The 13,218-nt window shown below is 41.3% G+C and overlaps 1 protein-coding gene across 3 annotated transcripts in view; it reads left to right on the plus strand.

The window, feature by feature from the left end:
- Positions 1–8,389, plus strand: part of ddc (dopa decarboxylase) — a 111,402-nt gene extending 103,013 nt beyond the window's left edge. For all 3 annotated transcript variants that reach the window (XM_043690111.2, XM_043690110.2, XM_043690113.2), the window contains exons 13-14: positions 2,112–2,213; positions 7,737–8,389. In XM_043690111.2, the coding sequence (XP_043546046.2) occupies positions 2,112–2,213; positions 7,737–7,934 (300 nt within the window). In that variant the 3' untranslated portion in view covers positions 7,935–8,389. The remainder of the gene's footprint in view (positions 1–2,111; positions 2,214–7,736) is intronic.
- The last annotated feature ends 4,829 nt before the right edge of the window (positions 8,390–13,218 follow it).

Genomic DNA, 13,218 nt, shown 5'->3' on the forward strand with positions numbered 1-13,218 from the left:
CCAGTGACATAGAATTTCCTACATAGACAATCATACTCATTAATTAGTGATTGCCGATGACACGCTAAATTGATTAATTCAGGAATTTGCAAGGATCCATCCCTGGTCCCCTCCTCACATTTATTTACATGCTACTCCTTGGTGGTATCAATTGTAGAAACAGAGCTTGCTTTGCATAAATGTGGACAAAATTCAGCTTTGCATCTCCATGACCACTCTTGAGACTTGAAATGCTCCTGCATTGCCAGACTCCTGCAGAGCATTCACTCGAGATGGACTATGATTGGTTGCAAGAATGCAAGAAACACTGAAATCAGTTTTCAGAACTGGCCCCTGTCTTAGGCTGAGCTCTTGACTTGAAATCCTCTCCACTTTCATCCTGGAAATTTTGTGGAAATGGTTTTTAAAAACCAATGAATGAATCTGTTTCATTGGTCCTTTAAGACATGGTTGTAATCCTTAATGCTATTGTCAATCGTTATCACTTGCGAACAGTGTTAATTTTGCATAAAAGGCAAAACATAAAAACATGGGATACAATGGCTTGGACTTTCCAAAGGCCTCGCAATCATTATTCCAGCATAGATAGGAGTTGCATTTTGGACCAGCGCAGTCACTATTCTGCTCTGAAAGAATACCCAGGAAAGTAAAGATTCCACTGAGCAATTTGTCTTTGTTTGGAACCCTTCAAAAGGTTCCATCTAAATCAGAGAATCTGACTCCTGAATCTAACTCCTGATTATCTATTCAACAGACCCCATACGTAACTCTCATACTCCCAACTAGACCTCCCTCATCCAAACTATTTACACTCCAGGACCCAACAAGCCTGTCCCACTCTGGACCTGACATCCCTATCCTCCTGTCCCAAGTCGATACCCTCTTCCCCTACTCCGGACCCTATCCTCTCCACTCGCTCTCGATCTGACCACCTCCCTATCCACTTCAGAACCAAGCCCCAGCTCCCATTCTGGACCTGACACCCCACCCCACATCTGCTGTGGACCCGACACCTGCTCCAGGCTTAATTCCCCCTTTACCCACTTTGACCCTGACGATTCCATTCACCTGTTTTTGTACTTTGTACAAACCCCTTTGTCTATTCTAGGTCCAAATCTCTTTATCCCCTGCTCCATCCCCACCCTGGAGGTTAACCGCTCCCTGACCAGTGCCTGATCCCCAGCCTTGTTCCACTGTCTGAACTACACCAACATTGCACCACCCCAATGGATAGCAGTGAGTTGTGGGCTGCGTTGGTTAAGTTACTATATTTTACGTTAGGATTAAGTCTTGGCACAACATCGTGGGCCTAAGGGCCTGTTCTGTGCTGTACTTTTCTATATTCTAAGTCCTGTTGCCACCTTGCATGTTGATACTCTCCCACCTGGCACACTACCAGCTGGCCTGCCCTCCTCCTACCTCCCTTGTCTCATACTATGTCTGTTTTGACAGCAGCTGTGATTCTAGATCTTCAACAGTTAGGTTACAACAAATGACTGCTGTGAAAAGATCGTGTGGTTTGCCTTTTCCTGACAGTTCTGCACTATCAGAGAACAATCAAAATGGAAATATGGTTCCAGGTTTGTGAATGACCTCTGATTGCAATCTCCTGTCAGAAATCTGGAGCTCACTCCCTTCATAAAAGAAGGTGGGAAAGGTGGGAGAATCTGGATCATTATTACATCAATTCACATTATTTGATTATCACAAGGAAACACTTAACATTGTTAGCAAATTGAGTTATGTTTTGTGGGCCTCTAACCCTTTTCCTTTGTTGTGCAGTATCAAGAATCAAAGCATACAGAGCATTGAAAAGAAAAAAAAATGAATTAATAATGACATAAAATTTCTTTTTTATACTTGTCTTCCTAAAAAATAAATCAATATAAAATACTAAAACCGAAATTTAAGTTGATTTGATGACTTTTCCTGTACTTGCCTCTTGTATATTAATGTTCTTGTGTTTAGTTTACACAGACAATGACAAAATTAGACATTTTAAAATCTAATTTTAATCCTTTGGCAAAATGGCAAAGTGCCATTTATTTTTCTTGAGAACTTGTTTGTCAAAAGCTTAGATTTCAACATGTTTTTGTTTGTGTTTGCTTTAGCAAGTGAACCTGGCACATGAGTTTGAGAGCTTAGTACGTCAAGATGACCAGTTTGAGATTGTGAATGATGTCATATTGGGGCTGGTGTGCTTTAGATTGAAGGTATGTAAAAATATTAATATTAAACATTCTTCATGGATCCCCTGATACATTTTCCTCTTTAGCACTGAGACCTAACTTTCTATTTTACATTCTGGTTTCCATAATTGCAATAATTACAAATGCAGACAAAGAATGGAGTAGTGATCTTCTTTATTTAGCATGATCTGAACTAGTTTGTGTGAAATATAATCTTCTAGTCAGACTTCAAGTACTCTGCTATGAAGGGTGAAATATCATAAGACCACAAGACAATGAAGCAAAAATGATCATAATTAATGGAAATTATGTAAATGTACAGAACATAACTGAGAACAAAATTTAATGTTTTACGTATATCACAGAGTCATAGAGACATACAGCACAGAAACAGAGCTTTCGGTCCAACTCGTCCATGCCGACCAGATATCCCAACCCAATATAGTCCCACCTGCCAGCACCCGGCCCATATCCCTCCAAACCCTTCCCATTCATATACCCATCCAGATGCCTTTCAAATGTTGTAATTGTTCTGGCCTCCACCACTTCCTCTGGCAGCTCATTCCACACATGCACCACCCTCTGCATGAAAACGCTGCCCCTTAGGTCTTTTTTTATATCTTTCCACTCTCACCCCAAACCTATGCCCTCTATTTCTGGACTCCCCAACCCCAGGGAAAAGGCTTTGTCTATCTGCCCTATCTATGCCCCTCATGATTTTATAAACCTCTTTAAGGTCACCCCTCAGCCTCCGACGCTCCAGTGAAAAAAACCCTAGCCTATTCAACCTGTCCCTATAGCTCAAATCCTCCAATCCTGGCAACATCCATGTACATCTTTTCTGAACCCTTTCAAGTTTCACAACATCCTTCCGATAGGAAGGAGACTAGAATTGCACACAGTATTCCAAAAGTGGCCTAACCAATGTCCTGTACAGCCGCAACATGACCTCTCAACTCCTGTACTCAATACTCTGACCAATAAGGAAAGCATAACAAACGCCTTCTTCATTATCCTATCTATCTGCGACTCTACTTGCAAGGTGCTATGAACCTGCACTCCAAGGTCTCTTTGTTCAGCAATACTCCCTAGGACCTTACCATTAAATGTATAAGTCCTGCTAAGATTTGCTTTCCCAAAATACAGCACCTTGCATTTATTGAAATTAAACTCCATCTGCCACTCCTCAGCCCATCTGATTAAGATTCAGTGGTAATCTGGAGTAACCTTCTTCGCTGTCCACTGCAACTCCAATTTTGGTGTCATCTGCAAACTTACTAACTGTACCTCTTATGCTCACATTCAAATCATTTATATAAATAATGAAAAGTAGTGGACCAAGCACCGATCCTTGTGGCACTGCACTGGCCACATGCCTCCAATCTGAAAAACAACCCTCCACCACCACCCTCTGTCTTCTACCTTTGAGCCAGTTCTGTATCTAAATGGCTAGTTCTCCCTGTATTCCATGAGATCTAATCTTGCTAACCAGTCTCCCATGGGGAATCTTGTTGAATGCCTTACTGAAGTCCATATAGATCATGTCTACCATTCTGCTCTCATCAATTTTCTTTGTTACTTCTTCAAAAACCTTAATCAAGTTTGTGAGACATGATTTCCCACACACAAAGCCATGTTGATTTTCCCTAATCAGTCCTTGCCTTTCCAAATACATGTACAGCATGTCCCTCAGATTCCCTCCAACAACTTGCCCACCACCGACATCAGGCTCACCGGTCTTTCGTTCCCTGGCTTATCCTTACCACCCTTCTTAAATAGTGGCATCACGTTAGCCAACCTCCAGTCTTCCGCACCTCACCTGTGACTATCGATGATACAAATATCTCAGCAAGAGGCCCAGGAATCACTTCCCTAGCTTCCCACAGAGTTCAAGGGTACACCTGATCAGGTTCTGGGGATTTATCCACCTTTATGCCTTTTAAGACACCAGCACTTCCTCCTCTGTAATATGGATATTTTTCACAACGTCACCATGTATTTCCCTACATTCTGTACCTTCCATGTCCTTTTCCACAGTAAACACTGATGCAAAATACTCGGTTAGTATCTCTCAAATCTCCTGCAGCTCCACACACAAAGACTGCCCAGCTGATCTTTGAGGGGCCCTATTCGTTCCCTAGTTACCCTTTTGTCCTTAATGTATTTGTAAATACCCTTTGGATTCTCTTTAACTCTATTTGCCAAAGCTATCTCATGTCCCCTCTTTGCCCTCCTGATTTCCTTCTTACTGCCTTCATACTCTTCTAAGGACCTAACTTATAGAAACGTGCTATAGTGGCAAGTCACAATTAAGTCTTTGAGAGGTTCACAGTTAAAAGTTCTTCCCTCTGTTTAAAGCTGTGTTCTGATGTAATATTTTCACTACATATGGGAAAGCATGGTTTATAAATTCTTCCAGTCGAAAGGAGTTTTGCTACATGGGTAACCTATCCCAACAGTGCCAACCAAAAAAGCCTGTCGAAATTCTTAATTTAATCTAATTTTTTTCCTGCAACAAGTATTCACTGTGTAACATAGCTGTCTCAGTTGTATGAAGTAAGATCCTTGTGTCTCGGGTAGTAGCCTCAATGTTCAAGCTCCGAGTTCCACTCTAGGACTTGTTGATCAGGAAGAAGTTCAGCGATTGATGCAGGCGAACCAGCATATAGTCAGCCTGGTTGTTTAATTGAGGGGGCAGGGAGGCTGCAGAAGGATTTGGACAGGTTAAGAGAGTGGGCAAAGAAGCGGCAGATGGGGTACAACGTGGGAAAGTGTGAGGTCATGCATGTTGGTAGGAAAAGTAGAGGCATGGACTGTTTTCTAAATGGGGAGAAAATTCAGTGGTCGGAAGTGCAGAGATTTGGGAGTTTTAGTCCAGGATTGACTCAAAATAAACTTGCAGGTTGAGTCAGTAGCTTGGAAGGCAAATGCAATGATGAGATTTATTTTGAGAAGACTTGAATATAAAAGCAGGGATGTACTTCTGAGGTTGTATAAGGCTCCTGTCACACCACATTTGGAGTATTGTGCTCAGTTTTGGGCTCCATATCTCAGGAAGGATGTACGGGCCCTGGAACATGTTTAGAGGAGAATCACGAGAATAGTCCCAGGAATGAAAAGCTTAACGTATGAGGAATGTTTAACATCTCTGAGTTTATATTTGACGGAGTTTAGAAAGATGAATGGGGATCTAATTGAAACATACAGAATACTGAATGGCCTGGACAGAGTAGATGATGGAAAGATGTTTCCATTGGTAGGAGAGACTAGGACCTGAGAGCACGGCCTTAGAGTAAAGGGAAGATCTTTTAGAACTGAGATAAGGAGAAACTTCTTCAGTCAGAGAGTGGTGAATCTATTGAATCCATTGCCACAGAAGGCTGTGGAGGCCAGGTAATTGAATATATTGAAGACTGAGATAGAGAGGTTCTTGAGCGTCAAGGGGATTAAGGGTTACGGGGAGCAAGCGGGAGAATGGAGTTGAGAAACCTATCAGCCATGATTGAATGGCCTAATTTCTGCTCCTATGTCTTATGGTCTTAATAACAATACCAACTTAAGCCTTCTTTCAACTTCCCAGCCCAGACTTTTACCACAAGTTTAAATATTTTCACCTTTTTTCAAAAGCACTGAACTAGAGCTCGATAGTGGTCATTTATTTTCCTGGATTGTTAATCTGATTTTGACCCTTAAAGCTTCAGTGACATTCTTTCTCGATCTTACAAGCTTGTAAGTTTTGTTCCCAATTCTGGTTGATGTAAGTTTCGAAAGACATATACTGCACTAAAGCTTCTGTCGTTCAGAGTTGCTCTCTGTCATTTTCTGCTGCTATTGCATCAGCAACTAGCTGCATTTATCCCTTTTTAAAAGCTGCTAAATTCTTAAAGAGACGATCACATCTTTTCTGTTTAGATGCTGTGGATTCTTGCACTGTCCTTGAGTTCTTCAATCTTGAAACAGCTCACGTAGCCTGCTGCTATGTTATAAGAGATACCCACAGCTAGCACCTATTCTGCTAGGAACTTCTTTGGGTAGATTTGCTGCCACCAACTCTTCTTGTAACACTATTTCACAGGATTTACCCATATTACGTGGTGAAGTATTAGCCAATAATAAGTCTTCAGCAGAAGATGTATATATTTGAATAATAAGAAATATTTTATCACATGACAATATATTATCTTAGCTAAAAACTGGTTAGCTACAGTAACACTGGGTAAGACACACTATTTTCTTCTATCAGATAGTCACTAGTCACTGCTACATTACATGGTGGCCATGATGTGGAGGTGCCAGTATTGGACTGGGGTGGACAAAGTTAAAAATTGCACGACACCAGATTATAGTCCAACCAAATAAACCTGTTAGACTATAAACTGGTGTCATGTTATTTTTAACATTATATGGTGGTCGACTGTAGAATTAACTGATGACTAACAACAAATTAGAACAAACCAACTCCTCCAAGAGATAGTCATTTGTATCTTTGTGGACTGAGAAATTCCAAAGCTTCTAAGTCAAAATGCTCAGGCCAATTGCCTTAAACAACAGTTATCTCAAACTTAATAAAGTAGTAGAAAGTTATAAGCATAGTTAAACACCTCAGAACTGCATAGAGAGGATGGTGAAACGGCAGGTACAGGACAGGTGGAGCTCAATGCAAAGAAATATAAAAGCAACAGCCTTTCAAAAGACTAATGTGGAAAGATGGTATACTATAAATGGCATAATTTTGAAAAGGGTAGATGAGGCAATCGTCTCCACTTAAACAAATCTTTAAGATGGAAGGACAAATTGATAAGGGGCTTTAAAAGTTTGCAGCTTACTACTTAGGTTTAGAAACAAAGGGGTAGAATATAAAAGACCATTAGAACATTATCCACAATTATTGGAGGAGTTAGTTTGTTCTAATTTGTTGTTAGTCATCAGTTAATTCTATAGTCGACCACCATCTAATGTTAAAAATAACATGACACCAGTTTATAGTCTATACCTGGGCACCATGTATCAGGAAGTGTGAAAATATCTTAGAAAGGAACCAGAGGCTGTTGACTGCATGGTACCAGAGAACAGTGAAAGTTAGGACTCTTCTCCTTGCAACACAAAAAATATGGAATGATCTCAGAGATCTTTTTAAGATGCTGATAGATTGTGATTGAGTAGATAGAGAAAGGCTGATGTTTCAGGTGAGAGGTCAGTAACTAAATGTTGTAAATTTATACATTGGTAAAGTATCTACAGAGGTTATGAGGAGAATTATTTCACTCACAGTTAACAGGATCTGGAACGCTTGAAGAAATTGTGGAAGCTAATTCCATAATTCATTTTAAAAGGAGACAGCCATGTACTTGAGGTTGAAGAACTTATAAGGGTAATGAACAAAAATGCAGAAATGTAGGACTAAACATGACTGTTCTTTGAAAGACCAAGCAAGTGCCCTCCTTCAATGCTATGACTTTTTTGATTCTACTTTGGAAAGTTTGCCATGCATTTTCAAGTAAAAAACTTTTCCGAGATCCTTCCTGATGGGTTTTTCATTTTGTTTAGGGCTCAAATGATCTTAATAAAAATCTCATCAAAAGAATAAATGAAATGAGAAAGATTCACATTGTACCTTGCCAACTTCAAGACAAGTTTGTCCTCCGTTTTGCTGTATGTGCACCTACAACTGAAAGTAAACACATCCAGTATGCCTGGCAGCAAATAAAGGAGATTGTAACACAACTTCAACAAGGCCATCAGTAATATGAATCTTCTGTATCGAGGTATACTTCACTGTACTGGATACATGTGCTCAATTAATATATTTTTATTTTTGCGATTTTTGGTGCTGGTTTTCCTGATCACAGAATAATGTAGACAATAATACCCAAGCTGTTCTTATATACCTTGTGTGTATGCTTTATTTGGACTTGATTTTAAGCGTATTCAGCAAATTGTTTTGTGGGGTTGGTAACATGTTTCTGAATGATGTATTTTCTGTCATTATTATGCTATATATATAATACAATGTACCAGTCCATACATCTTCAAGAGTGTTTACACTCAACTCAATAGTTGGACTTTTTGTAGTTCAATTACTTATATTAAAAACATTTCCTGACTGCTTAAACAATGATCCACCTTTGTTCAAAAACTGTGCAACCAAAAATTATAATAGGTGTTTGATTCTGCAAAATAAATTATCTGCAAACTCTAAACTGAACTATACTTGGGAATTCATTTCTATTCTAATGTATTCTGAAAAATTGTTATCTAATTCTTATCATTGGATCGAATATCGTACTTTGTTTTCAAGTCAGACTTTTGAAAGCCTTTGAGCTCATATCCTTGAAAATGTTAGTTGGAATTTGAATAATTATCTAAATATTTAAAATATATTTATTATTTGCACAACACATTTGTGACTGAATGTCTTAGAACATAGACTGTGGTGCAGGCCCTTCGGCCCTTGATGTTGCGCTGACCTGAGAAACCAATCTGAAGTCCATCTAACCTACACTATTCCATTTTCATCCATTTATCTATCCAATGACCATTTAAATGTCCTTAAAGTTGGCGAGTCTACTACTGTTGCAGGCAGCCTTTCCATGCCCCTACTACTCTCTGACTAAAGAGACTACTTCTGACATCTGTCTTATATCTATCACCCCTCAATTTAAAGCTATGCTAGCCATCATCATCCAAGGAAAAAGGCTTTCAAAGGTGTGAGGTAATTCACTTTGGAAGGAGCAACAGGAGTAAAGAGTATTGGGCTAATGGTAAGATTCTTGGTAGTGTAGATGAAGAGAGTGGTCTTGGTGTCCATATACACAGATTAGAAAGTTGCCAGCCAGGTTGATAGGTCGTTAAGAAGGCATATGGTGTGTGAGCTTTTATTAGTAGAGGGATTGAGTTTCAGAACTATCAGGTCATGCTGCAGCTGAACAAAACTCTGCTGTGGCCGCACTTGGAGTATTGCGTACAGTTCTGGTCACCGCATTATGGGAAGGGTGTGGAAGCTTTGGAGAGGGTTTAGAGGAGATTTACTACGATGTAGCCTGGTATGGAGTGAAGGTCTTACAAAGAAAGGCTGAGGGACTTAAGACTGTTTTTCATTAGAGAGAAGAAGGTTGAGAGATGACTTAATTGAGACATATAAAATAATCAGGGGGTGGAATGTTCAGTATCTCTGCGTATGAGCAAATAATTAAAAGTCAAATGATTTTGTATTTTTGTAGGTTCCTGGCAGGTGCTTACTCTGCAGGCAGGTGTTTGCTCTGCAGGCTGGAGTTCATTGTCTTTTCACTGAGGCATTTGTAGCTTCCTTTCGCTAACCCCCTGTTCCAGCCAGCTTCCCCTAGACTTGCATATTGCCTGGATTGTCTCAGCCAGAGAGCTCAGTGACTCTTAGTTCAAACGCGAATTCCACAAACTCTTGTCCCAAATTCAGAGAGCTTTAGTCCAAGGTATCTGATGGGAATTTTTGCCTCACCTTAAAAAAGTTGGCTAAGGCACCTTCTATCCTTACATTCAAGTTGTTCATATAGATTGTAAATAGGTGCTCAGAGTCAAAATGCGTGGTGCTAGAAAAGCACAGCCTGTCAGGCAGCATACAAGGAGCAGGAGAGTTGATGTTTTGATCATAAGCTCTTCATCATGAATGTGTGGAGGCTCAAAGAGGCTGAGAGATAAATGGGAGGGGTGGTTAGGCTTGGGAGAAAGGTAGCTGGGAATGCGATAGGTAGATGAAGGTGGGGTTGAAGGTGATAGGTCAGAGGGTGGAGCAGTTAGGTAGGAAGGAAGATGGAAAGATGGGACAGTTCAAGAGGGCAGTGCCGAGTCATAGAGATGTACAGCACGGAAACTGACCCTTCATTCCAACTTGCCTATGCTGACTAGATATCCCAACCCAACCTAGTCCCACCTGCCAGCACCTGGCCCATATCCCTCCAAACCCCTCCAAGTCGGAGAGTTGGATCTGGGATAAAGTGGGGGGAGGGGAAATAAGGAAACTGGTGAAATCCACATTGTTCCCGTGTGGTTAGAGGGTCCCAATGCGGAAGATGAGGTGTTCTTCCTCCAGGCGTCAGGTGGCTAGAATTTGGCGGTGGAGGAGACCCAGGATTTGCATGACCTTGGCAGAGTGGGAGGGGGAGTTGAAGTATTCGGCCACAGGGTAGTGGGGTTGGAACCTTCCACGTCCGGCAGAGATTTTCCTGCACTTCCACACACATAATCTGCTGTGTCCGTTGCTCTCAATGTGGTCTCCTCTGCATTGGGGAGACAGAACGCTAACTTACAGAATATCTCAGAGAACAACTTTGGGACACATGCACTAAACCCCACCGCCCCATGGCTGAACACTTCAACTCCTCCTCTCACTCCGCCAAGGTCATGGAAGTCCTGGGCCTCCTCCATTGCCAAATTCTAGCCACTGAATGCTTGGAGGAAGAACGCCTCATCTTCTGCCTAGTACCCTCAACCTCACAGGATCAATATCGATCTCCCCTCCCCTTATCCCAGATCCAACCCTCCAACTCGGCACTGCCCTCTTGAACTGTCCCACCTGTCCTCCCTTCAACCTATCTGCTCCATCCTTCACTCTGACCTATCACCATCAGCCCCCACCTTCATCTACCTATCGCATTCCCAGCCATCTTCCCCCCAGCCCCACCGCCATCCTATTTATCTTTCAGCCCCCTAGGGCACCCCCCCCCCCCCCGCATTCCTGATGAAGCTTGAAACATCGACTATCCTGCTCATTGGATGCTGACTTACTGGCTGCGCTTTTCCAGCATAACACTTTTTCACTCTGATCTCCAGCATCTGCAGTCCTCACTTTCTTCCTGTAAATAGTTGCTGCCCCAGGACCATATCCTGTGGCATCTCACTAGTTACAGCTTTTCAACCAAAAAAGTATTCATTTATCCTAACTCTCTGCTTTCTGTTGGTTAGCCAATCCACTATACAAGCAAACAAATTACCCCTAAACCCACATAATCTTATACATTGTGTTCTAATATTTTGTGTGTCATCTTATCAAAAATCTTCTGGAAGCCCAAATAAATGACAGCTACAGATCCCCATTATCCACTTTGCTGGTTATATCTTTGCAGAAGTCTAGCAAATTAATGAAAAATGATTTACTCCTCATAAAACAATGCTGACTCTGATGAATTTGCATTTCCACTGTCCTGTTATTACTTCCTTCATAATGGATTCTAACAATTTCGCAATGACTGATGTTAAACTAATGGGTCTATAGTTTCCTACTTTCTGTCCCCCTCCCTTTTTGAAAAAGGTTGTTCCATGAGCATTTTTTTTAATCCACTGGAACCTTTCCTGCATCCAGCGAGTTATGGAATACTATTAACAATGGTTCTGTATCTCTGCAGCCACAACCTTTCAGACCCTAGGATGTAGGCCATCAGGCCCTTGGGACCTGTCTACCTTCAATCTAACAGGTTGCTCAGTAATTTTTCCTTAGTGACAATGATTGTTCAATGTTCCTCCCTTTCTATAACCTTTGCATTTCCTGTTACCATTGGGAAGATACTAGTGTTCTCCACCATAAAAACTAATATTTAGTGTCTTCGCTGAATTACTGAAAAAGTTGTTGACATATAGTTTGATCAAGGATCAAATTTTACTTCCATTGATAAACCATATAAGTGAGAAACTATGTGAGCTTTTCCATGACCACTTTAGTTTTTATTTTTCTTAAGGGAACAGCCTCTGGAAATCATATAGACATATCCATAACAATGAGGATATATTCATTTCTGACTTTCCTTTAGTTAATGACCCTACACAATTCAGTAGCTCATGACTGATTGGTTCCTCAAATCGTGGAATTAGGAAGCTGGTTTAATCACATTTTTGAGGTTTACTTTCAATTTGACAAGAATGGCATGTTTTACAAAACAGCACCATATCTTTGCACAATTTTTGCTAAGTAAAATACCTGCTGATGGATGCCAGAGTTTTTCGAATTCCCACTGTCCTGCTATGAGAATTTCATATGCTACTCACAACATCTCTCGATAATGACTGAGCGATACCACTTTCTGATATACGACTGATCATTCTTCAATTGTTTTGAATTGGGGCAGCATGGTGGCTCAATGGTTAGCACTGCTGCCTCACAGCGCCAGGGTCCCAGGTTTGATTCCAGCCTTGGGTGACTGTCTGTGTGGAGCTTGCACATGCTCCCCGTGTCTACATGAGTTTCCTCTGGTTACTCCGGTCTCCTCCCACAGTCCAAAGGTGTGCAGGCCAGGTGAATTGGCCATGCTCAGTTGTCCAGAGTGATAGGTGCATTAGTCAGAGGGAAATGGGTCTGGGTGGGTTACTCTTCGGAGGGTCAATGTGGACTGATTGGGCCAAAGGGCCTGTTTCCATACTGTAGGGAATCTAATCAATGAATGAATTAATTGTCTAGTTATTTGTCTTTGATCCTGAGAATACTCCGCGTGTTTGTCACTATCACTTTAAACTTTTAGATTGTTATGAACATCCACTATTTTCTTTCTGTGTCTGACAGCTCTTGGAGTACAACAGGCTGCAATTTGTGTAAACATTTTCTTCACAGTATTGTGCATTGAGGAAAACTGTATGTGGGTGTTGTCCATGGCTATCTCACAGCCCCAATTCTCACTGCCTGAGAAGCTCAGGAAGAGGACAAAGATTTCCATCCTGAAATGTGTGGATGTTCCCAGGATCCACCTTTTCTCCTGTGAAGTGTACAAGCATGTGAATGAACTAGAGGTCCCAGGTCTCGGCTGCTCCACTACACGTTAGCCTCAGTGTCCTCAAAAGCCATGTTTATTTCCTCAGCTGCAATCCCCAAATGACTGCTGCATGGTTTACTGAAGAATGAGGCTATCTGCAAGCACCTACCTAGTTGCTAATCAGAGAGGAACCAGTGCTGGTGTTTGCAATGCAATACACCTTTGAACTGTTTCAACACGTTCTGTATCTTTCACATAGAGTCATAGAGATGTACAGCATGGAAACAGATCCTTCGGTCCAACCAGTCCATGCCGAC

Source organism: Chiloscyllium plagiosum, unplaced genomic scaffold, assembly GCF_037043375.1.
Source record: "Chiloscyllium plagiosum isolate Xiang-an unplaced genomic scaffold, Cpla_swu_hap1 HiC_scaffold_5, whole genome shotgun sequence".
Classification (NCBI taxonomy): domain Eukaryota; kingdom Metazoa; phylum Chordata; class Chondrichthyes; order Orectolobiformes; family Hemiscylliidae; genus Chiloscyllium; species Chiloscyllium plagiosum.